The sequence below is a fragment of the Acinonyx jubatus genome, chromosome C1, assembly GCF_027475565.1.
Source record: "Acinonyx jubatus isolate Ajub_Pintada_27869175 chromosome C1, VMU_Ajub_asm_v1.0, whole genome shotgun sequence".
NCBI lineage: Eukaryota > Metazoa > Chordata > Mammalia > Carnivora > Felidae > Acinonyx > Acinonyx jubatus.
This window is the reverse complement of record NC_069381.1, coordinates 139,860,085-139,886,937: the sequence shown is the minus strand read 5'-3', so window position 1 is coordinate 139,886,937 and position 26,853 is coordinate 139,860,085. Positions and strand designations below refer to the sequence as shown.

The 26,853-nt window shown below is 37.9% G+C and overlaps 1 protein-coding gene across 26 annotated transcripts in view; it reads left to right on the top strand.

Moving 5' to 3' along the window:
- The window catches only part of NEB (nebulin), a 212,133-nt gene that overhangs the window by 52,456 nt on the left and 132,824 nt on the right, over positions 1-26,853 (top strand). For all 26 annotated transcript variants that reach the window (XM_053215075.1, XM_053215069.1, XM_053215068.1 and 23 more), the window contains exons 39-57: positions 2,031-2,135; positions 3,213-3,320; positions 4,493-4,804; positions 5,380-5,586; positions 6,048-6,152; positions 6,307-6,414; positions 7,060-7,371; positions 8,508-8,714; positions 10,336-10,440; positions 11,434-11,541; positions 13,034-13,345; positions 13,486-13,692; positions 14,385-14,489; positions 15,475-15,582; positions 20,431-20,742; positions 20,926-21,129; positions 24,367-24,471; positions 25,896-26,003; positions 26,356-26,667. In XM_053215075.1, coding sequence (XP_053071050.1) covers positions 2,031-2,135; positions 3,213-3,320; positions 4,493-4,804; positions 5,380-5,586; positions 6,048-6,152; positions 6,307-6,414; positions 7,060-7,371; positions 8,508-8,714; positions 10,336-10,440; positions 11,434-11,541; positions 13,034-13,345; positions 13,486-13,692; positions 14,385-14,489; positions 15,475-15,582; positions 20,431-20,742; positions 20,926-21,129; positions 24,367-24,471; positions 25,896-26,003; positions 26,356-26,667 — 3,450 coding nt within the window. The remainder of the gene's footprint in view (positions 1-2,030; positions 2,136-3,212; positions 3,321-4,492; positions 4,805-5,379; positions 5,587-6,047; positions 6,153-6,306; positions 6,415-7,059; positions 7,372-8,507; positions 8,715-10,335; positions 10,441-11,433; positions 11,542-13,033; positions 13,346-13,485; positions 13,693-14,384; positions 14,490-15,474; positions 15,583-20,430; positions 20,743-20,925; positions 21,130-24,366; positions 24,472-25,895; positions 26,004-26,355; positions 26,668-26,853) is intronic.

The window sequence follows — 26,853 nt, the reverse complement described above, 5'->3', positions numbered from 1 at the left end:
GAAATAAAATGATTACTCTTATCATCTGTGATTCCATCTGAATGGTAAACCAAGCTGTTTATTGCTCTGAGTTGCAACCGTTCTACCTGGCTACACGGGGAGAAGGAGCAATGTCCTAAGCCTCTTGCATAAGAGCTCTGTGTTCTGAAAAGCAATCCCGAGAGAGGCCTCTGGGGAGGGGGTAAGCAGTTTACTTTCAGAGTCAGCTGAGTCTCATTTCTGAGCCCAGGTCTATCTGGACCCTTGCTATCTCTACCCTTGGTAGAGCCTAATCACAATATTTGGTGCTTCATCTCATTTGATAATTTCAAGTTCTGTTAAAATACCTCCACCAGGAAGAGAAGAGTAAGTAAAAAGTAAAGATGTGTATTCTTAGCCCCAGATATTAGAAGGTGGGGAATGCTTTGCTTGGCTCAGATCTGAGGATTATCTGTGGATTTTCTCAGGCCAGTCTCTGCTTTCACATTACCATGGATATTTTGAGATTAATTCTTTTTTAGTGGCAATAAACGTGTAAATTCTTTTGATTTCTTTTGTACCGAGTGGGAGACTCACTGTGTTTTTCCAGTGAGCTAGGAGAACTGCACACTCACTAATTGTCTTCCCAATAAATGCCATCAACATCTACCCAGTTACTCAAGCCAGAAACCTGGATGTTATTACTGATGTCTCCCTGTGTGATCCCTCCATCAATGCATCTGCTGAGCTAGCCTCCTAAATCTCTCCCAGCGTCCTATGGAGCACTTTTCTGTCTTCCAGCTGCCCACAGTCCTAGTTTGGGCTTCCAGATCTCTCATGGACACCTGCATGGTATCTGGACTCGCTGTCTGGGGTCACCCATGACCACCAGAAGAGCTATCTTAAAATATAAATCACATCCCTCTTACACTTTAAACTTCTTAGTAACTGCTCCTTGAACATCTAAACTTGTTACCTTGGCTGAAAAGGCCCTCAGTTCTGTGGCCACGTTCCCCATCCTGTTGAAGTCTGCCAGACTCCCTCAGCACACTCTAGCCCTGTGACACAGGCTGCCTTCAGTCCCTTACTCTGGCCGTGCCCTTTCCAGACTTGAGAGCTGTGCCTTGGCCTGGACTCCTCCCCTTTCTTTGTCTGGGCATAAATGTCACCTGCTTAGAGAGCCTTTGCTGACCATCCTTGTTTCTTTCCTAAAGTTATTCTGTTTACAACACATCATACACTCTAGCTCTTAAAGTTTACATTTTTATTCTCTGTCTCCTCTACTGCACTATAACCTTCAAGAAGACATGTCTGCCTTTTTCAACAATTTACACGCAGAAACCTATCCCCCTACCTAGCCCATAGTGCTGTCCAGTAAATATTGGTGGAATAAGCAAATGGATAGGTCTGCCAACATCCTGCCATTTGATAGTACAGGTATTTGACTTGCATATGGCAAAACATGAAGGATAACCTTCCTTTTTAAAGGAGGGTGTGCTTCTCTCAACAATAGCCAAATTGTGGAAAGAGCCTAAATGTCCATCAACTGATGAATGGATAAAGAAATTGTGGTTTATATACACAATGGAATACTACGTGGCAATGAGAAAGAATGAAATATGGCCTTTTGTAGCAACGTGGATGGAACTGGAGAGTGTGATGCTAAGTGAAATAAGCCATACAGAGAAAGACAGATACCATATGGTTTCACTCTTATGTGGATCTTGAGAGACTTAACAGAAACCCATGGGGGAGGGGAAGAAAAAAAAAAAAAGAGGTTAGAGTGGGAGAGAGCCAAAGCATAAGAGACTGTTAAAAACTGAGAACAAACTGAGGGTTGATGGGGGGTGGGAGGGAGGGGAGGGTGGGGGATGGGTATTGAGGAGGGCACCTTTTGGGATGAGCACTGGGTGTTGTATGGAAACCAATTTGACAATAAATTTCATATATTGAAAAAATAAATAAATAAATAAATAAAAATAAAATGTTAAAAAAAATAAAGGAGTGTGTGCTTGATGAAACTTACATTATGTTAACTAATGACATTTGCATGCTGCCTCCTTTGTTTTTAGTTGAACTACAAAATAGAGGGAGAGAAACGGAAGCATAAGTACACTATGGACCCTGAATTGCCTCAGTTTATTCAGGCCAAGGTCAATGCCTTGAACATGAGTGATGTGAGTATTTGGCCTGTTGCCAGTCTAATATTGCTAACATGGGCCTCCTCTTTCCAGTTCTGTATAATTCTAGCAGTGAGAATTTTAAGGAATATGGACCTTTTGAGTCTCTTTTGGAAAGTCATTGTGAAAACATGACTGCTGGTTAAACCTGAGGCTCCTCACCCTCTCCCCTGTCCTTGGAATGTCCATTCTGCCCACCATTCCCACAGTAGGAGACATTTTCAAGGATGCAGCCTTGATAGAGCAGTATGTTGTTGGGACCATCTGACTGGCATACGTGACTGAAGCCAGTTAAGGCCTCTGTATAAACTTTAAAGATTGTGGTGGGCAGGTGAGGAGATCTACTTGTCTCATGGCTGCCCACAACAAGCCTTGTGTGTAAGTTCCCTTGTTTATTAAACCTGTCACCTGCCAATCTGCAGTGGTCTCCCTCTTTGTTTGGTCTCACCTTGCCCTCCATGTATGGGGGCCAATTTTTAAATCATTCAACAGTAATGAATAGTCTGTAATAAGCACAAGTATTGCTTTGTCTAATTTTTGTTTCAGTCATTAAAACTTGTATAAAAGTTTATTATTAATTTTCTTTAGAAACTTTTTTTGCATATAAATAGCCTCTTGGGTGGTCTAGATACATAATTGGTGGTGATGTTTAAATTCACTATTATGAGTTGTTTCCTTTTGCTTTAAAAAAAAGTTGGTAAGTTCTAACTTAAAAATGTAATCAAACCTGGATAAAATTGTTCATTTCTTAAAAGATGTCTTAGTTATTCTTCCTAACATTCTAGGCTCTTTTGTCTCCAAATAAAATTTTTTGGTACTCATTTCTATACTTTTGGTTTATTTAAATTGTTTTCTGCTTTTGTAAGTAATATTTAAGCATTAATTAAATCTGGGTGGTACTATATCTGAATTTTTTATTTTAGTTTTCATACATTTCTATAAGATTAAATTGCTTCATTATAAAACATACAAGAAAATTAAAGTATTACATGCTTATTATAGAAAAGTTTTAAAATGTAGAAATATATTCAAGTAGAATAATAAAATAATAAAATACTCTTTCCTTTTTTCAAGTCTCATTATAAAGCAGACTGGAAGAAAACTCTTGCTAAGGGCTATGATTTGAGACCAGATGCCATTCCAATTGTTGCTGCAAAAAGTTCAAGAAATATTGCTAGTGATGTAAGTCTAATCTGAAAGTAGAAAACTCTTCTTCTATTTTTAAAACCTTTACATAGTATATGAGGATATATGAGGTAAATTAGGAAATAAAATATTATAGTATTAAAATATTTCCTAACCTCCTAAGTGCCAATGAATTATATTACTTTGCTTTAAAATCTTTAGAAATTCAATACAAAAAGAAAATTTTTTAAACTGTGAAAAATGTTTGGTACTCTCATTGAAGTTGGAAACTGCTTTTTATTTGAATTTTTTTTTTCAAGAAAAAAACTTTGGCATACTAAAATGTCACTAAGTCAAAAAAAGTCTCCAAGTATTTTAAAAGAATAAAATTTTTTAACATAATTTTCACAAAGAAAAAATATGATAAAATATAGGGGCACCTGGGTGGCTTAGTTGGTTAAGCACCGACTTTGGCTCAGGTCATAATTTCATGGTCCATGGGTTCAAGACCTGCATCAGGCTCTGTGCTAACAGGTCAGAGCTTGGAGCTTGTTTTGGATTCTGTGTCTCCTTCTCTCTCTGCCCTCCCCTGCTCACACTCTCTCTGTCTCTCTCTCTCTCTCTCTCTCTCTCTCAAAAAATAAACAGTAAAAAAATTTTTTAAACTGATAAAATATGGAAAACCAAGAAGAATTATAGATTTAAATGAGAGGTTTTTAGTTACTTACCTACTTATTTACTTTTTATAAATTAAGTTATATTTTCTATATGAGTTGATATAATAACTTGGTAGAGTAAAAATTCATTTGGAGTTGAATATACTAATTTGTATAAGAGCTCTGCTGAAATTTACTCAGGATTACACAAGTACTTTATAAAATAATGCAGTTCTTTTTGGAATTGATTATTAAAAAATATATATACACTAAGTCCTTACTAAACTTTTCAGGAACTTTTGAGAATGCTCAAAGAATCTACTTATAAATAATCTAGATGTAAACCACAAATTACCCCATTCTTAATTATCCCCAGAGCAAATCTCAAGACCCTCCATTAGAAATACTTTCCTAGTTATTTATTTAAAAATACTAAAAAACTTAGATGTTACCTGCATTCAGACCAAATTTGGCTATTGCTTAATTTGTTATGTAAATTCAGTATAACACTTTAGTATTTCCTATAATTGACCCTATCAACCTTCTGTCTGTTTGTCTTTCTGTTTAATATAGTTCAAGTATAAAGAGGCTTATGAGAAAGCCAAAGGCAGGCAAATTGGATTTCTCAGTCTTCAGGATGATCCTAAACTGGTTCATTACATGAATGTAGCCAAAATGCAGTCAGATCGTGAGTACAAAAAGGGCTATGAAGCCAGCAAGACCAGGTATCACACACCCTTGGACATGTTCAGCGTGACAGCAGCCAAGAAATCTCAGGAGGCTGTTACCAACACCAACTACAGACAACCCTTCCACAGCTACACTCTGCTGCCTGATGCCCTGAATGTGGAGCATTCCAGGAATGCAATGCAGATCCAAAGTGATGTATGTAACAGTCAACACATTGTGGGCATAGAATTAGTTATCCGTTTCTAGCCGGTGGGAGGAACGAACAAGAAATTGGCAATTCCATTTGCTTCATCTTAAACCTGGCCGGACTCACTATAATTAGGGATCCTCTCCAGAATTTGGAGTTTTAGAATTTCACTCATGTGAACTATATATAGCTTTAACATTTTTGTTTTAGTTAGTGTGTGTGTGTGTGTGTGTGTGTGTGTGTGTGTGTGTGTTAGACACAGTATATGATATATTCTGTGAAAAGCTAAGAGGTTCAAATTAGTGCAATATACTGTCTTTCCAGTGTAAAATTCTTCTACCTTTTCCTCCAAGAAAGTTAAATTTAAAAAGGAATTATTGGGTCAGGTTTTCCTGTTCAAAACCACCATGAATTCAATCACTTTGTAATTTGGTTTCTTTTCCAAAAGATGGCAGGGAATAAAAAGCAGGTTACTCTCTTTTCCCTCTTTTTTTTTTCTTTTTGATAATGAGTAAATTATCTAGCCAAAGAAACTCACGCTCTGACTGTTTCTGAAATGAAAATGTCCTTTTTCATTGTAAAGAATCTATATAAATCCGACTTCACCAACTGGATGAAAGGGATCGGCTGGGTCCCAATAGAGTCACTGGAGGTGGAGAAGGCGAAGAAAGCAGGAGAGATTCTTAGTGAGAAGAAGTATCGCCAGCATCCTGAGAAGCTGAAGTTCACCTATGCCATGGACACAATGGAACAAGCACTTAACAAAAGCAACAAACTGAATATGGATAAGGTAAGAACCCAACTGCTGGCCTCATTCCGAGCCAGCACTCAAGTCATGAGCCTGGCGGTGCCACTATAATCTTCATCAGCATTTTTAATCTTGGTGATGGTCTTGGTGGTGGTGGGAGGGGGAATTCTGTAACTTTCATCATGTCTGGAGAGCTGTCACATACACTGATCCTCAGACCATCTGTGTGCACTACTCAGAGGGTGTGACAGAATTGCAAAACTCCATGTGGTGTGAGGTTGGGGCAACATGGCATGTGTTGTTTCAGTGGAAGGAGACTCCCTTCTTTGATAGGTTTTTCCCTCGTGTGTTCAGTCTCATCACCCCATCTTCTTGCCATTTTATCCATTTCCCAATATCAGATTTAATTTCTTCTATCACGGAGATGTGAGTCTGTTTCTCCTGATAGCACTTTCACAAACTTGTCCTGCCTTACAGTCATGTGCCTGTCCCTCTTGTTGCAGAGGCTCTACACTGAAAAGTGGAACAAAGACAAGACCACCATTCACGTCATGCCAGACACTCCTGACATTTTGCTTTCCAGAATAAACCAAATCACCATGAGTGATGTAAGTAGATTGACAGCAACAAAGTGGGAGAGAAGGTTGGAGGGAACTAATATTTATGGGATGCCTCTCTTTTACATACCAGCTGCTTCAAAATCAGGATTCCCATTCGAACCCAAATAACAAGCTGCAGGTGTTATTCTATTTTGTCATTTAGAAACTGTACAAAGCTGGCTGGGAAGAGGAGAAGAAGAAAGGATATGACCTGAGGCCTGATGCCATTCCAATAAAGGCTGCAAAAGCCTGTAGAGACATTGCCAGTGATGTAAGTACTTCCACTGGGCTTTCTTTAGGCTCAGCAAATGAGACACAGATGAGCCAAGTTCCTGTGCATATTCAAGAGCTGCAGTCAACTCTACCTAGTGTTGGTGGGATTATCATCCATGGAACACACAAGACACTTTCCTTCACCCAGTCCAAGTACCCTCTAATCATTTGTTCATTATCTGATGTAAAAAGTAACTGGGTCATGTTAAGACAAGTTGCTTTTAGAGTATTCAGATCATTTACAGGCAATTCTGGGTGAATGTAGGGATGCAATCTACACGTTTTACCCAAGAGACCCATGATCTGGCTCTTTCCTGAATTAAAGATGCACCAGGAGAAATTGTGCCTGTAGCCTTTTCTGATTAGACACCTGAGTGAGGAAAGCTGCTTTCTAAAGCACCCTAAAACAACTTACTTATGCATCTCTTTGATTAATTCTGAGATCATTTTCTTTCCATGGAGTCAAGTCTGGCAAGAAATTTGAAGTAAAAAGATTTTGTTCACGGCCCCCATGAGCTTCTCTCTAATTGTACAGTAGCTCTAAAACTGTACACCTATGACAAATCTCATGGCGTCTAATGAATTACATTTTGTTCTCTTTCCTTCACTAACTTCATCACCATGCTTTCTTTCCCATCCGCAGTACAAATACAAGCAAGCCTATGAACAAGCCAAAGGGAAACACATTGGCTTCCGGAGCCTAGAGGACGACCCCAAGTTGGTGCACTTCATGCAGGTGGCCAAGATGCAGTCAGATCGGGAATATAAGAAGGCGTATGAGCAATCCAAGACCTCTTTCCACACCCCGGTGGACATGTTCAGTGTGGTGGCAGCCAAGAAGTCTCAGGAAGCAGCCACCAACACCAACTACAGAAATGTGATCCATACCTACAACATGCTTCCCGACGCCATGGGCTTTGAACTGGCCAAAAATATGATGCAGATTCAAAGTGATGTATGTGACAGCCATATCATTTGTAGAACATTTACTCTGGATAATAAGTGGATCATTAATGACCCTAAATCATTATGAAAATCCTGAAAGAAATTCATGTGTAATCTCCCACCAGATTGTTTATATATATTTTTTTAACTTAGATTGAATTTATTTCTTTTAACAAAAGGGGATAAATTCTAGAAACTAAAGTCTTATTTTCCACCATTCTTGCTGTGAGGATTGTTGAATGCTGGATCCAGCAATCGCAAATGAAATTTTGTTGCAGAGAGCATGCTGAGGGAAACCTGTCTAGCAAAGAGAGTCAGAAGCATAAATGGCTCCTGATACAGAAGTAAGGGGAAAGGCAGAAAGTCAGATAACTTGGTAGCTCCTGCCCCTCACTCCTAACCAGCTTTCATTCCACTCCTTCCAACTTTGCAACTTGCTGATGAAACATTGAGGAGGTGAGGGCTGAGGCAGCTACTGGAATGAATGTGAGGAAGGAACAGAATTCAGCTAGAGAGACCATTTATTTGGTGGCTCTGAGAAGGGAATTTAAATTACAAACCAAAGGCAGGCCACACCAAGCATGTGTTTCTCTTTGGGAATATTTGAGCTGAGCTATTATGTACCCCACCCCTGGCAATTAAGTGCTCATATAAAACCAACCATGGCAGAGTTGTAGAGGACAATATCAGAATTGGTGGGATGGGGGGGACCAAAAAATTTGCACAGAGTACCAGTGAGGTTTCTGGCATACCTGAGAGAGTTGTAACAGTGGTGGGTGAGCAAAACTTACAATGAAAGAGAGAACTGGGGTCCCAGTGAGTCCTCGGTCAACCAAGGGAACTTGGGAATTTTTGTAAGAAAGGCCAGCATCATTCCTTTTCTTGAGAGAATAGTCATGTAGTAGTTTAGTTGGTATCTCTTAGCATTTTTTCTTTAATGAAGGCATTGCGGAAAATAAATCACAAAGATACTACTGCTTGTTTTTAATTTTTCGTGCAAGAAAATGTGAAAAGATACTGTTTGGGGACAAAAAGAGTTGAAGTTTGTTATGCTGTTGGTTGAACACTTAGGGAATATTAAACACCCACTCATAGTCCTTGGAAGTTTGGTTTTCTCCTCAGCCATGAACCTTTCCTCTTTTGCAGAATCAGTACAAAGCTGACTATGTTGACTTCATGAAGGGCATTGGATGGCTCCCTCTGGGCTCCCTAGAAGCTGAGAAAAACAAGAAAGCCATGGAGATTATCAGTGAAAAGAAGTACCGCCAGCACCCGGACACTTTGAAGTATTCCACTTTGATGGACTCAATGAACATGGTTCTGGCCCAGAATAATGCAAAAATTATGAATGAAGTAAGTCATTCGTAATGTGATAGTTCCTAAGCACCGGGAAAAAGCCAGGCATTCTTACATTTGACCTATGGGTTTTGCTAATAGTTTTAGGGCATCACAATGAATGTTTATTCGACTTTGCAAAAGGAACTTGTGGTTGGGGCGCCTGGGAGGCTCAGTTGGCTAAACATTCAACTTCAGCTCAGGTCATGATCTCAGGTTCATGAGTTTGAGCCCCGAGTTGGGGTCTGTGCTGACAGCTCAGACAGAGCCTGGAGACTGTTTCAGATTCTGTGTCTCCCTCTCTCTCTGCTCCTTCCCTGCTCATGCTCTGTCTCTCTCAAAAATAAATAAACAAAAAAATTTTTAAAAGGGGGACTTGTGGTTAAAAAAAATGATAGAAGTCAGTCCTAATTCGTGGCCTCCCAAATGTTTAGTGAACCAGTTTTCCCAACAGACATAACAAAATAAATATGAAATGTTTCTTCTCATGCACATTTTGTAACAAAATCTTGTTTGTCTAAGATGAAGTTGAGTAGAAGTTCATGACGCTGAATCGGCACATTGTTTGCCTGATAACAACTGGGTATTGCAGCCCACCCTGTTTCCTAGCTGCTTCAGTGGAATTGAAGAAGACTCTTAGATTATGTGGCTATGGCAGCATTCGGAGCCGGGACCTTCTGTGGGCAAATCATGAGAGCAACTGTTCTCCCATCAGTAGTCCCTTGGATCATTAGTTATTCCATCCTTTAGAAAAGGCTTACTGTATTTTTAAAAATTTGTTAGCCATAATAAATATTGGGACCAACAAACACATCAACCTGGTACTTCTCTAAGTTACAAATAATAAAATAATTGCAACAGCATTGTTGTGGATCACGATTTGAAATGCCATTGATTAGCAAAAGCGAAAAAAAAACTATTTGGACTTTAACATTAAACAGTTGCATAAAATTAGGTTCTACTTGTACTAGAGAGAGCTATATTATACTAAGTCTCTGAGTAAGTCCCTTGGAGTCTTCTGAGAAAGAAAACTGATTGGTCAAGATGACCGTTGCCTTTGATAGGGACTTGCCTAAAAGACAAGGCACAAATCTCAGTGCCTCTTTTAAGATTTAGTATTTAAACTCTCATAAGCTCACATAAACCTTTCATTTCTTTTTCAGCATTAATGATTTATTAACCATTTCAGAATAATGATGCTAAAGTAAGAATCTTCATCCTCTTATTGCAAAGTTGTGGAAATTATAGCCCAGACCTGCTGTGTGTCTTTAGGCAAGGTACATTGCTTCTCTGGGCCATAATTTCCTCAAATCTGCAACAAAAGGATTCAACTGATGACCACCAAGATATCTCTCAGTGTAGCATTTGCTATTTCTATGATTCTCATCTTGGCATCATTTTACTTTCCATCTTACATAATCTCTACTGTCTTGTTTGAATGAGTATCTTTTCCATAAAAAAAATAAAATCGAGTTAATAAAAATACTTAAAATATTGACATGTGTATATACATATACATATATACATATGTATGTGTGTGTGTGTGTGTGTATATATATATATATTAAATGAGCACATTTTAAGATTTGTAAATACTAACTTTCCTTTTTTCCTTTTTTTTCTTTTTTAAATTTTCCAGCATCTCTACAAACAAGCATGGGAGGCTGATAAGACCAAAGTCCATATTATGCCTGATATCCCCCAGATTATTTTGGCAAAGGCAAATGCAATTAATATGAGTGATGTAAGTATAATCCCCCCTGGTTTATTTGAACCAGTATAAACAAACAAAGTAATGTCTCAACTATGAAGAATGAATGTTTTGAAAATAAGAGGAATCCACAAATGACAATCTTTCTCTTTCTAACCTTGCTTTGCTAAGAGTTGGAGCAGGCCTGTCAATGAGACTTGGGCCCAGCAGTTAGGAATCTGAAGGGCACTTGGATTTTGTTTGGGGGGTGGGTATGCCTCCTCAAACTAAGAGACCTGGCAGGAAGAGAAGGGCTTGCTCCCTCCCTCTCCCAGAAGAGAAAAAGGAAGTGAAAATCCTAGGGCTCGGTTCCTGTAGTCTCTCTACCAAGCCTTTGAGATGGTCCTAAAGAGGGGGGTCTCAGGGAAAGTTAAATGGAAAGGGAAGATGAACATTTTGGAGAATTTGGAGCAAGCTCCATAACAAGGAATGTTCCACACTTCATGTTAGAAAATGCGTAGGTGTTTTATTTCACTTCCTTTCTCAACCTAACCATAGTTGCTAGAAAATCTCCAATCCTACCAGTGTTTTTTCTTCTCTTTGAATTCCATAAGGATTTAGGATTGATGACTCCTTTTTGGATTGTAAAATCCACACAATTACATAAATAAAAGTGTCACTTGCAAAACAGTGAAGTTTTCTTTTTATCTAAGAGAATGGTTGTTTCGTAGTCTTTTCCTTGACCCTTAATTGATAAAAACGTTATCAGTTAGAATCTGCTGGGCTTTAGTGGTTTTAAAAAGCATATTTACAACCAAAGAGATCATTAGCTGTTTTTCTGATGGTTTCTTGAAAATAAGTTTGGGTTTGTAATAGACTTTTTCCAAACACAATTTTGTTATTTGTAAGAACATTTAGCCATTGAACCACCAAGGAAGCATTCTGCTTAAAAATAAAAATGATGCCACAGCACTAGTGTTTACTCTTTTAAAATAAGCCCGGGCTTTTCTATTTAGAAGAAAATTATTCCCTTGCCTCTCTTTACAGAAACTCTACAAACTTTCTTTGGAAGAATCTAAAAAGAAAGGCTATGATCTCAGAACTGATGCAATTCCTATCAAAGCCGCCAAAGCCTCAAGAGATATTGCAAGTGATGTAAGTCTGCAGGAAAACACTCACCTTTGTTTTGTTTTGTTTTGTTTTCTAATTTACCAAAGTAATAAGGGCTGAGTTTTGGAAACACTCAATGGATAAAATATGGGGGGAACAAAGCATGCCTACTAACAATGGCCTCCTATTCAATGAGTACCTCTTAGGTTTGCTCTTTTGTTGTCTCTGGTATTTCTGAAAAAAACAGAATGCTAACCACATTATGACCACATATCTTTGTGCTCCCCAGCTTATGAGATCTAGGTGAATTTTCTTTGAACTTCATCCCCAAGGCTGTGGCCTGTAGAAATGCAAAGCCCTTCACCAAGCTTTCCTGCAGAAAGACTTGAATTGTTCTTGCTTCCTGCCTGTTAGGAACTGTCCTCCTAACAGGATGTCTCATTGTGTGGTATACTAGGGGTGCTGATATTTTGGACTCATGACAACTGATTATTAAATAATCAGAAATTTTGCAAGCCAGTTGTTAAATTCTTGGTAGCTTGACATCAGCCATGGTGGGAGTATTTACACCACAGAAATTGACAAACACTGCAGATGAGGGCTTTTATCCCTCCAATCGCCGGTGTGCCAACACACCATTGCCATAACACATCGCCTGTGGGAAATTCAGTTCTTTCATTTGGTTGTTTCCACAAGAAATCTGCTCACAGTGAGCACTGAGTTATTTGGGGGTAATGGGAAGAGCACATTTCAGAGCACTCTTTCCTTAGCCACTCCTGCAATGACACTTTCTCTCTCATTTTACATACTTGCTCTTCATCTTTCCTACCTGCCCATCCTGATGTCACTACTACATTGTCCTGAAATCTCCAAATTCTTTTCCCTCTATTATGCTGGAGTAATTTGGCTCCCCGAGCTCCTGCCCCCTAACTCACACACTCAAACTCACAAGAGACAGGCAGAATAAAAACTTTCCATGTATCAGGATCCTGTCTCTGTAGAAAGAAGTTGAGTGATAAATAAAACTGATTCCCCATTATGCCAGTCTTAAGGGAAAAGGAGTTCTACAAATACAAAGCTACTCTAAAACGATATCCCATAACTAAGCCGATTCTCAACCGTAAAAGGCTGGCTGATGATTTCTTAGGGCAGCATTAAACTGCTTAGAACATTCTGCTCTTTTCTCTCATTTGCCCTACTGAAGTTCTCTTTGACACTAACAACAGAGTATGTGTGGAAGGCAGTGTGGTATGTCATCACAGGCTCTGGGTTCTAATACTTAGTGACCTTGGCAAGCCACTCACCTCCCTGGGTCTCGGCTTACTCACCTGTAACATTGGGGCAGTAATAATAACTTTGTAATCTACCTCACAACATATAGTTGTGAGTAGCAAGTTACACAAATAAATGTGAAAAATGTGTTTTATAAACTGTAGAACTCTACACAAGTATCACTTTTTATGAAATACAGAATATTGACACTAGAATGCTTCTAGTCAAAAGAACTGCTGTAACAAATAATCTAATTTTTTCACAGTATAAATACAAATACAATTATGAAAAGGAAAGGGGGAAAATGGTTGGTTTCCGTAGTCTTGAGGATGATCCCAAGTTGGTCCATTCCATGCAAGTGGCTAAGATGCAGTCTGATCGAGAGTACAAGAAAAACTATGAGAAGACAAAGACCAGCTATCACACTCCTGCTGACATGCTCAGTGTCACAGCTGCCAAGGATGCCCAAGCCAACATCACCAACACCAACTACAAGCACTTGATTCACAAGTATGTCCTCCTTCCAGATGCCATGAGCATCGAGCTGACCAGGAATATGAATCGCATACAGAGTGATGTAAGTCTCTCTTCTTTCTGGGTGATGGTTGGATTCCTAGCCCAGGAATGGAGATCACAGTCTTCTATACTTTTGTGTCTAAACTGACAAAGGTAAAGTAATTGATAAGGTGAAGGAGAATTTGTCTCTTCTCTTTATAGAATGAATACAAGCAGGACTACAATGAGTGGTACAAAGGGCTTGGCTGGAGTCCAGCTGGTTCCCTAGAAGTGGAGAAGGCCAAGAAAGCAACTGAATATGCCAGCGATCAGAAATACCGCCAGCATCCTAGCAACTTCCAGTTTAAGAAACTGACTGACTCCATGGACATGGTTCTTGCCAAGCAGAATGCACATACCATGAACAAGGTAGGCAGCCATCCTTCTATTCAGGTCCTTCCATACAGCTTCCAGGAAGGCAGGGCTAGCAGCCTCTGGTTCTTGTTGGGGGAATTTGGTTGGAGTCCACCACTTCTGGGCAGTGACAAACAGTTCCAGAGCATGTCCCTATATCATTTTCTTCTGCCGACTTCTTATTTCCCCTGTTTGGTTTTGGGTTTTTATGAGAGAGAGAGAGAGAGAGAGAGAGAGAGAGAGTGAGCGAGTGCATGAGCGCAAGTGCAGAGGGCAGAGGGAAAGAGAGAGAGAGAGTCAGTCTTAAGTAGGCTCCACATCCAGTACAGAGCCTGACATGGGGCTCAATCTCACAACTGTGAGATCAGGACCTGAGCTGAAATCAAGAGGTGGACACTTAACTGACTGAACCACTCAGGTGCCCCATTTCCCCTGAATCTTATCATTGAGTTACAAATCATTTGTTTTTTAAAATTATTATATGTTAAGTATTTTTAATCCATTCTAGAAGATAGACCTACAATATTATTTTTAAAAAATCTGAGTTTGTTTTTAGTGTCTTTTCTGAATCATAAACGACTTTAGTTACTAAAATTAATCTAATTCAAATTGAGTGCATTCAAATGCTCTGTTAAGTTTTTTTCTTTCCGGTGGGTCCTAAAAAGCTATTCAAATTTCAAATGTCTTTTTTCCCCCTAACTTCCTAGCACTTATATACCATTGACTGGAACAAAGATAAAACCAAGATTCATGTGATGCCAGATACACCAGATATTTTACAAGCCAAGCAGAATCAAGCTATGTATAGCCAGGTAAAGTTATATAAAAATTTGGCTTAAAACTAATTAAACTTACTAAATGATGTAATGGTAAATAATTGATGTAAATGCAGAAGGAATGGAAATGAATGACTCACACTGGCTAACTAGAGATGCTGCAAAATATGGCGGTTAAAAGGAAGGGCTTTGGCCGTGACTCTTTTGCTCCATGGAGAGAGGCACTGTGCCCGTGTGATTTATCTCCATACTCCTTGTACTTGGCACAGAGTAGGAAATCAATAAATAATTGTTGAAAGAAAAAAATTGCATCAGACAGACCTGCTTTGGGTTTTGGCTTTTATGAATTATATAACATTGGGTCTAAGCCTTAGTTTCCTCATTCCTAAAATTGGGACCATAATAATGCTTATGACATTAAATTAAATTGCTGTGAAGACCAAATGAGAAATTTCCATGGAAGGCTCTCCACACAGTACCTGTGTTGAACACACACTAAGTCTGGATGACTTACAACTATTTTTATTATTATCCAGTTTTAACCCCCTTGCATCTATTCAATAAATTTCATGCATAAAGATGAATTCATTTATTGTGCCTCATAAAAGGCTTTTCAGTATCTACTACTTTTATCACTTAGATAATCAAAATTTTGTTACCTTTTTTTGGTTACCAATTTTTTTCACATCTGTGATTCAAATAGTGAGCCCAGACTGTACTTAACAGCAGGAGGAAAGTACCTAATATACTTGATATGCCCATACTGTGTCTGAACAGAAAAGCAACTCTAAAATTGTATATGTATCTCATAACTGAGTTATTCTCAGAGTCAGAAAATTGAAGCAAAATCCTGTAATGCTAAGTCAGTGCTTCATAAAAACAGCTTCATTTGTTTTTATCCATATCTTTAGAGATAAGGGAGATGATAGAATCTGATGTCTACTCTCTAGGTAAACTGTTATTCAGTAATTCATTGGGGTTTTAGTATCTACTGAATAATGCTAAATTATTTAATTTCCAGAAACTCTATAAACTTGGATGGGAAGAAGCTTTGAAGAAAGGATATGATCTCCCAGTTGATGCAATTTCTGTGCAGATGGCCAAAGCTTCAAGAGACATCGTTAGCGATGTAAGTACTTGTTTGGCTTTTATGATATGTTATCTGAATCAGGTATCTTAATGCTGGTAACTATTTTTACAGATGGGCCTTACCTTTCAAAATGTAATACTATTTCTTCATCTTCTCCTATCCTCTCAGTTTACCAAAAATTCACTTTTCTTTCTTACTGATCCAGTATCAAAGAAAGGGTTTCTTGAATAGAGGTTGAGTCAGAGGACCTATAAGAGCCATTATCACACTAACAATGAAGCAACAGAAAGACAAATAAAGAAACTGATCCCATTCACAATTGCACCAAGAAGCATAAAATACCTAGGAATAAATCTAACCAAAGATGTGAAAGATCTGTATGCTGAAAACTATAGAAAGCTTATGAAGGTAATTGAAGAAGATTTAAAGAAATGGAAAGACATTCCCTGCTCGTGGATTGGAAGAATAAATATTGTCAAAATGTCAATACTACCCAAAGCTATCTACGCATTCAATGCAATCCCAATCAAAATTGCACCAGCATTCTTCTCGAAACTAGAACAAGCAATCCTAAAATTCATATGGAACCACAAAAGGCCCCGAATAACCAAAGTAATTTTGAAGAAGAAGACCAAAAGCAGGAGGCATCACAATCCCATACTTTAGCCTCTACTACAAAGCTGTCATCATCAAGACAGCATGGTATTGGCACAAAAACAGACACATAGACCAATGGAATAGAATAGAAACCCCAGAACTAGACCCACAAACATATGGCCAACTAATCTTTGACAAAGCACGAAAGAACATCCAATGGAAAAAAGACAGTCTCTTTAACAAATGGTGCTGGGAGAACTGGACAGCAACATGCAGAAGATTGAAACTAGACCACTTTCTCACACCACTCACAAAAATAAACTCAAAATGGATGAAGGACGTGAATATGAGACAGGAAACCAACAAAACCCTAGAGGAGAAAGCAGGAAAAGACCTCTCTGACCTCAGCTGTAGCAATCTCCTACTCGACACATCTCCAAAGGCAAGGGAATTAAAAGCAAAAATAAATTACTGGGACCTTATGAAGATAAAAAGCTTCTGCACAGCAAGGGAAACAACTAACAAAACTAAAAGGCAACCAATGGAATGGGAAAAGATATTTGCAAATGACATATCGGACAAAGGGCTAGTATCCAAAATCTATAAAGAGCTCACCAAACTCCACACCCAAAAAACAAATAACCCAGTGAAGAAATGGGCAGAAAACATGAATAGACACTTCTCTAGAGAAGACATCCGGATGGCCAACAGGCACATGAAAAGATGCTCAACGTCGCTCCTTATCAGGGAAATACAAATCAAAACCACACTCAGATATCACCTCATGCCAGTCAGAGTGGCCAAAATGAACAAATCAGGAGACTATAGATGCTGGAGAGGATGTGGAGAAACGGGAACCCTCTTGCACTGTTGGTGGGAATGCAAATTGGTGCAGCCACTCTGGAAAACAGTGTGGAGGTTCCTGACAAAATTAAAATAGACCTACCCTATGACCCAGCAATAGCACTGCTAGGAATTTACCCAAGGGATACAGGAGTACTGATGCATAGGGGCACTTGTACCCCAATGTTTATAGCAGCACTCTCAACAATAGCCAAATTGTGGAAGGAGCCTAAATGTCCATCAACTGATGAACAGATAAAGAAATTGTGGTTTATATACACAATGGAATATTACGTGGCAATGAGAAAGAATGAAACCTGGCCTTTTGTAGCAACGTGGATGGAACTGGAGAGTGTTATGCTAAGTGAAATAAGTCATACAGACAAAGACAGATACCATATGTTTTCACTCTTATGTGGATCCTGAGAAACTTAACAGAAACCCATGGCAGGGCGGGGGGGTGGGGGGGAAGGAAAAAAAAAAAAAAAGAGGTTGGAGTGGGAGAGAGCCAAAGCATAAGAGACTGTTAAAAACTGAGAACAAACTGAGGGTTGATGGGGGTGGGAGGGAGGGGAGGGTGGGTGATGGGTATTGAGGAGGGCACCTTTTGGGATGAGCACTGGGTGTTGTATGGAAACCAATTTGACAATAAATTTCATATATTGAAAAAAAAAAAGAGCCATTATCCTAAGATGCTATGTTTGTAGACATTACAAAGAAACCAGAGATTTCAGTTTTCCCCTGCTTGCCTGAAAACAATTTCCTGTTTTCTATTTGTCTATTTTAGACAAATCCAAAGTGCCAGTTAATAAATCAAACTCAACAACCTGATGTTGATAAATTTTTATATGCACATATTTAAAAATTAGCTGCCAGTTATTTTTATTTAACCCATTCTTGCATGTAAATAATTCTAAAATAGCTAGGGGCATAGAAAATTCAGGAAGTTTCAGGAATTTAGGTTTAAGGTTCAGAGGGCTTAACTTTCTGTTGGGTATTTGTTCTCCAAGGCCACTTTTGGTTATGATTGAAAAGGGTAGTTAATTTGGTAAATAAATTAGGTGTAATTCCTATTGACTAATTAAGTGTTTATAAATATTTGACTTAGATATTCTGTGTATAGATAAACATGTCATTATGTTAATTCTAAGAATTAGCCTCAAAAAATCCAGAGAAATTTGGAATTTCAGAAGGAAGAACTACCTCTTAAAATCTTTAAAATAAAACAAGGATTTGGGCTGGAGAAAGTATGTCTAAAGACAGCACCATGAATTCTAAGAATATAAGGGCAAATTCTGTTTACTTTTTTCAAGTTTTTATTTAAATTCTAGTTGGTTACCATATATGGTAAAACTGGTTTCAGGTGTAGAAATTAGTGATTTATCACTTACATGTAACACCCAGTGACTCTCTTTAAATCAGTTAATTTGTGGCATTCCAGAAATGTTAGAAATTAATTAGATGATTTATTATTACTTATTGGCTTGCGGGTCAATTCCTTATTTAAATGAATCGATATACTGATGAACCTACAGCAATAATGATGCTTGAATGTTCCCCCAGGAACATTTAACGTTATGTACTCCCCATTAGGTGATGATTTAGAAACTGAAGAAATAGCATCACTGATTTTCTCACTACACATTTGATAGGACCTAATTTCTTAGGTAATCTTTTGAAATCTTCCCCTAAAATTAACTTTAAGTGAATTTTCCCCCCATTGTAGAGATTATATCTCCTCTCAGTTTCAAATGGCTTTCATATTCTATAAAATTTAAGTAAATTAGAGCTATTTTTATGCGTACTTAATTTAATAAATTAGAATCATAGATTTTGGTTAGAGGATAACATGAAGGCTATTTAATTCAGTCTCCTACTCAGTGTCCTGCCTTCTCTCCATCTCCAAAAGATGGCCGTCTGGTCTATGGATACATATACATATAAGAATTTTGTCCTTCAGGGCAGGTCATTTCCTTATTAGAGCATCTCTAATTTTTATTATATAGTTCCCTATTTTCAACTTGAATAAGTTATCAACCAACTCTAGTTCTGTGTTCTGGAACGTCACAAAGGAACTTATTTCCTCTGCCACCTGATATCTCTTCATATTACAAGTTTCTTATTCTTCTTTGGTTTTAGAGTTATAAGTCCTACAATATTCTGAATATTCAATATTCTTTAAAAGTCCTTCACTCTACCTGTGATTTATTATATTTTTTTTCATTACCCCTCTCAAGATTGGGCCCCAAAATGTAATGTTGTTTTCTTGTTATAAGAGGTCAGGTCAGAGTAAATGAGCTTTTTTCTTCTTTTTTAATTTTTTTAAAATAAAATTTTTAAAAATATTTATTTTGGGAAGAGAGAGAGACAGAGTGCAAGCAGAGGAGGGGCAGAGAGAGAGGGAGACACAGAATCTGAAGCACGTTCCAGGCTCTGAGCTGTCAGCACAGAGCCCGACATGGGGCTTGAACTCCTGAACTGTGAGATCATGACCCGAGCTGAAGTCAGAAGCTTAACCAACTGAGCCACCCAGGAATACTCACAGTAAATGAGTTTCTGACCTGCTTTTATCTGTGCCCCTACAGAATCCATGACATTACTTTTATAAGAAATTTTATAAGATTGCCCATATCAAGCTTATAGTCAACTTAAATTTCTGAGTATTTTTAATATACATAACCATGAAGCTGGGTAGAACCCAAGAGAGTAGAACCTAACTCCATGAAATGTAACGTGTGCTGGGCATCTAGCATCAAGTAAATGCTATCATTACTGTCATATTATTGTCACTATTACTACTGTCATTCAGCATTAATGCAGGTTTTTCCCAATTGATCTAAATACTGGATTTCACTTTTCTTAAATTTATGTAATTCATTTTGACACATCTTAGCAATATGTTGAGGTCTTGTGGAGTTTTCTTTCTAATCTAATATATTTAGCTATTTTTAGCTACATGTGCATGAAGATATGGATCCTGAACAGGACAAGTTTATAGGACATAACCATATGGCAAACCACGAAAAATCCTACTGCTTAATAAATTAATCTATGCTATTAGGCTTGTTCGTAAAATCCTGAACCTTCCTTGTTTTTCTGCCATTCAGCCCATACCTTTCCATCATTTCCATAAAGCTATCACAAGAGCTTTACCTTTGTTTATCACAAATATTACCCTGAGGTCAATATACACAATATCTAGCATATCATGGCATGTATTTTTTATCTTAACCTCTCTTGATAATGAACTATGTTGCATTTTTTTTTTTAGAAGCCTCTAGGTCAGTTTTCATATTTCTTACTAAGTTAACATGGACATCGCTTTTCTCACTTCAGTTTTGGAAAATAAACATGCAAATAAAGCAAATTGAGTTTTTAAGCTCAAATTGTTGAGCTTCACTTGACCTCTGTTTATGCTAATAAAAGAACTGTTTCCTTTGATTTCAGTTTAAATACAAACAAGGCTACCGCAAACAACTTGGCCACCATATTGGATTCCGGAGCCTGCAAGATGATCCAAAGCTTGTATTGTCCATGAATGTAGCCAAGATGCAGAGTGAAAGAGAATACAAGAAGGACTTTGAGAAGTGGAAGACCAAGTTCAGCAGCCCAGTGGACATGTTAGGAGTGGTGCTGGCCAAGAAATGCCAGGCCTTAGTCAGTGATGTGGACTACAGGAACCACCTGCATCAGTGGACATGCCTGCCTGACCAGAACGATGTTATTCAAGCTAAAAAAGTTTATCAACTACAGAGTGAGGTCAGTTTATTTTTAATTCAATAGCTTATATGTTGCCATTTGAGTAGCTATTTAGTCAAAGACAGTAAAAAGAGGAATTATTGTTGAATATCTAAAGTGCATCTGTTTGTAATACATAGAATCACTTGAGTTGTAGGTCCAGATGAGGATGGGGTTTTGATGGAGTGCCTTGTATTTTCACAGAACCTGTATAAGTCTGACCTTGAGTGGCTGAGAGGCATAGGATGGAGTCCCCTGGGTTCTTTGGAGGCAGAAAAGAACAAACGGGCTTCAGAAATCATCAGTGAGAAGAAATACCGTCAGCCTCCAGACAGAAACAAGTTCACCAGCATTCCTGATGCCATGGACATAGTTCTGGCAAAGACAAATGCCAAAAATAGGAGTGATGTGAGTAACTCTTTAGAAATAAATAGGAAAATTTATAGTACCTGATACCTGGTAGGAGCTCAGTAACATTTGCTTAATTAATTAGTAGAATAGCATAGCATATCATACCGCATGGCACAACATAGCATAATGTTTAATACTTGGTTGCTTCATTTGAATTATCAACTACCCTGTACTGGATCATGTAAAATGAGTTAGTACCAATTTTTGTCACCTAAAGCTTTCTTTCTTATTTACTTGCCTTTTCTCTATTTATCCATCCATCCATCCATCCATTATGAAAATGAGAAAACTATTGAACATACTTTTTTTCTTTGAAATTTGAATGCATTAAAGACCTAGATTTTGTGTTGTTGTTGGGACAGAGTGTTGAGAGGGCAGTATATTGAGTACTTTGCACAAACGAAGTAGAACTGTTAAAAAGAGTGTATTTTCTGCCAGGTGATTATAATGCATCTTGTTAAGCCGAATCAAGACAAGTAAAGAAGACATACACATATACATATGCATACACATATACATATATGTATACATATCATATGTGTGTGTATCCCATCTTCAAGTTATTTCCTTCGCCAGCACTGACAGCAGTGTCTAGCATGTAACTCTCAATATTTATTGAATAAAATAAATGAAAGATAGTAGTGTAGAGTAATTCTATGCCAAGAAGGGGAAAGATTACTCATCATTGTTCATTGAGAAGCATAACTCTGAAAATTACAGAAAGTTGAATTATGTGCACTGAGGTTCTGGAACTGATAAGAAAATTTAAATTTATGTATAATAATTGGGTCTTAGAAGAATCTGAATACTTACAATATCTATATATTTTACACATACCATATAAGTGTTTATATAAAACTCATAACTAGTTTATAATAAGCATTTGATAAATTGTAGCTGCTCTTTTCCCAATCACCCCCTCACAGACTCACAATGTTTACACCCAAAATCTAGAATAAATGCTAACCTGTTAGTTTTATTATAAATATTCAAGTTTTCATCTCTTCTCTCTGTTTTTATGATGGCAACTTGAATCCAGCAAGCTAATAAAGCAACAAATTTATGTAAAACATCTCCCCTTTTGGAATCCAAGTTTCTTTCTCTCCATGAAGCAGAGCTGTTTAGAGAGCTCTGAACTAATAAGGTGGCCAAGAGAAAAACCCTCAGTCATGAAGTTTATCAACATTAATGTCTCACAACAGACCTCTTCAGCAGTGTGCCCTGGTTGTAGGAAGGCTAAGACACTGATCCCCTCAGGCCTCAGAAGAGGGCCACTTGATCCTTGAGCCTACTATCTGTCCTTTTGAATAGACCCATACTTCTATCTCAGTATAAACAAATATTAGCATTTTCTCTGTTTTTCAGGGATCAGGGCAGGGATTGTGGTGAAAGTGACACATGCCATTGAGGAAATGGTCCCGTTTAGTGGTCGTCAGCCAGGTATCTTTTTGTCCCACAGGGGACATTTGGCAATACCTAGAGACCGTTGCTGTTGTCACAACTTGAGGGTGGCATGTTACTGGCATCTAGTGGATAGAAGTCAGGGATGCTGCTAAACATTACAGAAATGTACAGAACAGCACCCCTGCAACTAGGAATCCTCCAGTATACAACGCCAGTAGTGCTAAGGCTGAGAATCTCTGGTCTTAATCGGAAAGGTTAGCGCATAACCAGGATAAGCGTGTGTGCAAATTCACAAGCCTTGCTTTGTTTTGGTCCTGAAGATCTTAATCAGCTTCTCTGGACTATGTAGTAAGCATGTTCCAGAAGGAGAAAAGTACCAGCTCCTGTACCCCACGCTGCATGCCTCAAGGGGAAATTGGCAAGTCCAAAAAACCAGTGAGAGTTCTAAAATTGTGTATATTGAAATAATTTCAAGTATACAGAAAAGTTGCAAAAATAGTACAAATAACATACATATATATATAGTAAATACATAAATATGAATATAAATATAATTATGTATATATATGTATCTTCACCCCAGTTCTCCAATTGTTAGCATTTATCACATTTGCGTCCCCCCCCACTTTCCCTCCTTATTTTTCTTTCATAAATATGTAAGTTGCTTTATGATGCCTCTCTATCCCTAACTATTTCAGTGTGCATTTCCTGAAAACGAGAACATTTCTCTCACCTAACCACAGTGCGACGATCAAAATCAGGAAATTAATGTTGAAACAATACTAGTCTATAGAACTTATTCAATTTTACCACGGATGTCCTTTACACAAAATAAGAACTATTTTCTGACCCAGGGTTCAATCCAAGATCACACACTAAATTTGCTTGTGCTATCTGTAGTCTCCTGTCATCTGGACTGGCTCTTCACTATTCCTTTGCCTTCTAAATCCCTGACATTGGAGAAAAGCATGGGCCAGTCATTTTGTAGAATCTCCCTCATTTGGGTCTGTCTTTTGTTTCCTCATGATTACATTCATGCTTTGTACTTAGCAGGACAACACATGTGGTATCTTCCTCCATGTGTCATATCCAGTGATACAAGATACCAGTCTGTCCCATTACTGATCATTTTAATTTTGGTCATTTGTTTAAAATGGTGTTATGAGGTTTCTCCACTGTGAAATTACCATTTTATCTTCTGGAATTGATAAGTATCTTGGAGGAGATTTCTCTGACAATGTAGGCATCCTGTTTTTCATCAAAATTTTACTCCCTTGTGTTAGTAAATCAATGAGATTTTTGTTTGAGTTCCCTTGTCTTCTGTTGAAGAAAGAGGATGGCTCTGGGACATGTAAGAGATTTTGGATAAATTCCATACCAAATTCTCTTGGGATCCTAATCCCCCCAGATTATTATAAGGTATAACCATAAATAATAAAACATAGAGAATGCAATTCCCTAATTTCTAGATATACCTTGAATACATCTTCTTTTGAGAAGGGAAGGGCTATTTCCCAATTAAACATCGAAGGAGACTTTTATAATCAGATGGAGAATTTCTGCTTTATTTGACGATCTTGGCAAAGACTCTGATTACTTGGGTTGATTTCTAATGGGCAGGGTTATTTGTAAATTTGAAAAGGTAATCCATACTTTATATTTTGAAAGGCAGTTATTCCCCAGACAAATCAAAAAATACTGTACCTATTTTCTGCTTATGCTGTCAGTTAAAATGCTTAATTCAGATGAATTTAGTAATCCTGTTTAAAGTGAACGATGTCATTGACTAATCTAACAAAACTGCTGAAAATCTTTTATTTCACATTTTAGAGACTTTATAGAGAAGCTTGGGACAAGGACAAGACTCAAATCCACATCATGCCTGATACACCTGACATTATTCTGGCTAAAGCAAACTTAATCAATACAAGTGATGTAAGTTTCCAAATTCAGCATGTATTTCCAGAAAGATCATTTTAATTTTTTTTTAATATTTATTTTATTTCTCAGAGAGTGAGCAAGAATGAGTGGGGGAGGGGCAGAGAGAGAGGAAGACCCAGAATGCAAAGCAGGCTCTGAGCTGTCAGCACAGAGTCCAACGTGGGGCACGAACCCATGAACCGTGAGATCATGCCCTGAGCCGAAGTTGGACGCTTAACCTACTAAGCCACCCAGGCGCCCCCAGAAAGCTAGTTTTAATTGCTTCTAAGGCATTGAATTTATATGGAAGTAAATTTGAATGTCTGAATCATTTTAATTAATAAACTACAAGTGACTTAGATTTCTTATTTAGTGGCTTTTAACTTGAATATCTAATTGGTGCTCCCTGTCTCAGGCAGAGTTGAGGGTGTGTGCTCTCTGTTCCTTGTAGTCCTTTATTACACATATGATCATAATGTAATGGTTTATATTGCTCTCCCATATGTGGACAGGTATTTCTCAGAGTCACAGACAATTTGTGTTGTTGGTATTGGGCCTGCATTGTTTAGCTAGTATAGGCCCAACACACATGAAATTTCAAATGAACAAGCATTAAAAAACCATGTAGGAGAATTCTATTTTTATTTTTATCATCATCATAGCATGATCTCCAGAAATCTGTAGGTGTAAAAATTAAATATTTTAAAGACAAATTCTAAACTCTAATAGAAAGACTTTAACATCAAATAATGTTTTAGAATAATGCCACAGATCACTGAAATATAAACACATTCCAAGATCAATAGGCATTTTAAACAATCTGGTTTCTGGATAAAATGCATTAAATTCTCACTTGTTTCATTATGTAACAAATCTGGAGAAACAAACTGTTTCACTTATACTTTTTAAATTCAACATTTAAAGTTTCCTCCCCAAAATCTTAGGTTTAAAAAATTATGAAGGATTTTGTTTCCTACCTACAGATGCGGATCCTGCTATGGGCAGCCCTATGTTGTAAAATAGACTATATTTTACAATGTTGTAGCTACATGAAAGAGACAGCCCATCAGGCGTAATTTTTCCCCACTAAAAGCATTGCTCTTTTCTAACAAAAACTTCTAATGAAACACTCCAAGGTAATTGGAAAATGGCACCTAAATGATGTTTTATTTCCTTTCTCTATCAATTTGCTTCTGCCTCATACACTGACGTATTTGGTAAAAGCTGAGATTTAATTTTGTTGATCTGGGTAATTGAAGAGCTTTAAAGTTTAAAATAGGATCTGTAGCAATCAATGGGCATACTTTCCAATTACATTGGCATATTCTACAGCAGATACTATTGTCAGGGATTCTTAAAATATTTAGCATGTTGCATTCATTCTGCTATAGTTGTTTATGGAAAACAGTTTTCTCAAAGTGATTTTCATCTCTTAACAGAAACTCTACCGAATGGGTTATGAGGAGTTGAAGAAAAAAGGTTACGATCTTCCCCTTGATGCCATACCAATCAAAGCAGCAAAAGCATCTCGAGAAATTGCCAGTGAAGTAAGACTTTATCCCCTGTTTATACTGATTTGATTGCAACTTATCACTTTAAAGCATTCTCACTTTAATTTTAAATTGAACAGAATCTTCCAAGGAGTAACAAATTAAAGCAGAGTAAAATGATCCCAGAGAGGTAGGGTGGGATGAAGATAAACTCAAGGTATTTGTAGCTGGAATTTGTGTGAAGTTTATTATAAATGAAACTTGTAGCGTGAGTTAGCATTTAATATTTCTCATCAAAAAACTTAAACCTGTGGTTCTCTAGGCTTTGTGAAATATTGGGAGTTAATGTGCTTTGTAATTGCAACATAAGTTAATCTTGAAAGGTTCAAGACCTATCTTTTTCCTCTAGTACAAGTACAAGGAAGGCTTTCGCAAGCAACTTGGCCACCACATCGGAGCCCGGGACATTAAAGATGACCCCAAGATGATGTGGTCCATGCACGTGGCCAAGATCCAGAGTGACAGAGAATACAAGAAGGACTTTGAGAAGTGGAAGACCAAGTTCAGCAGCCCAGTGGACATGCTGGGCTTGGTGTTGGCCAAGAAGTGCCAGACCTTGGTCAGCGATGTGGACTATAAGAATTACCTACATCAATGGACATGCCTGCCTGACCAGAATGATGTCACCCATGCTCGGCAGGCCTATGACCTCCAGAGTGATGTGAGTCCAAGATTTTCCTTTGACCAACTAAAAACCGTGGCCGCTTTCCTAAGAATCAAATTTTCCCTAAAGTAAGGGGAGTTGAATTTACACAACTGAGTTCTATATCCCTAGATTAATGCCCACACCCTATCCAATCCCCCAAACATCTGGAGGCACCATTACCCCACAGAGAAAGAGCTGGCA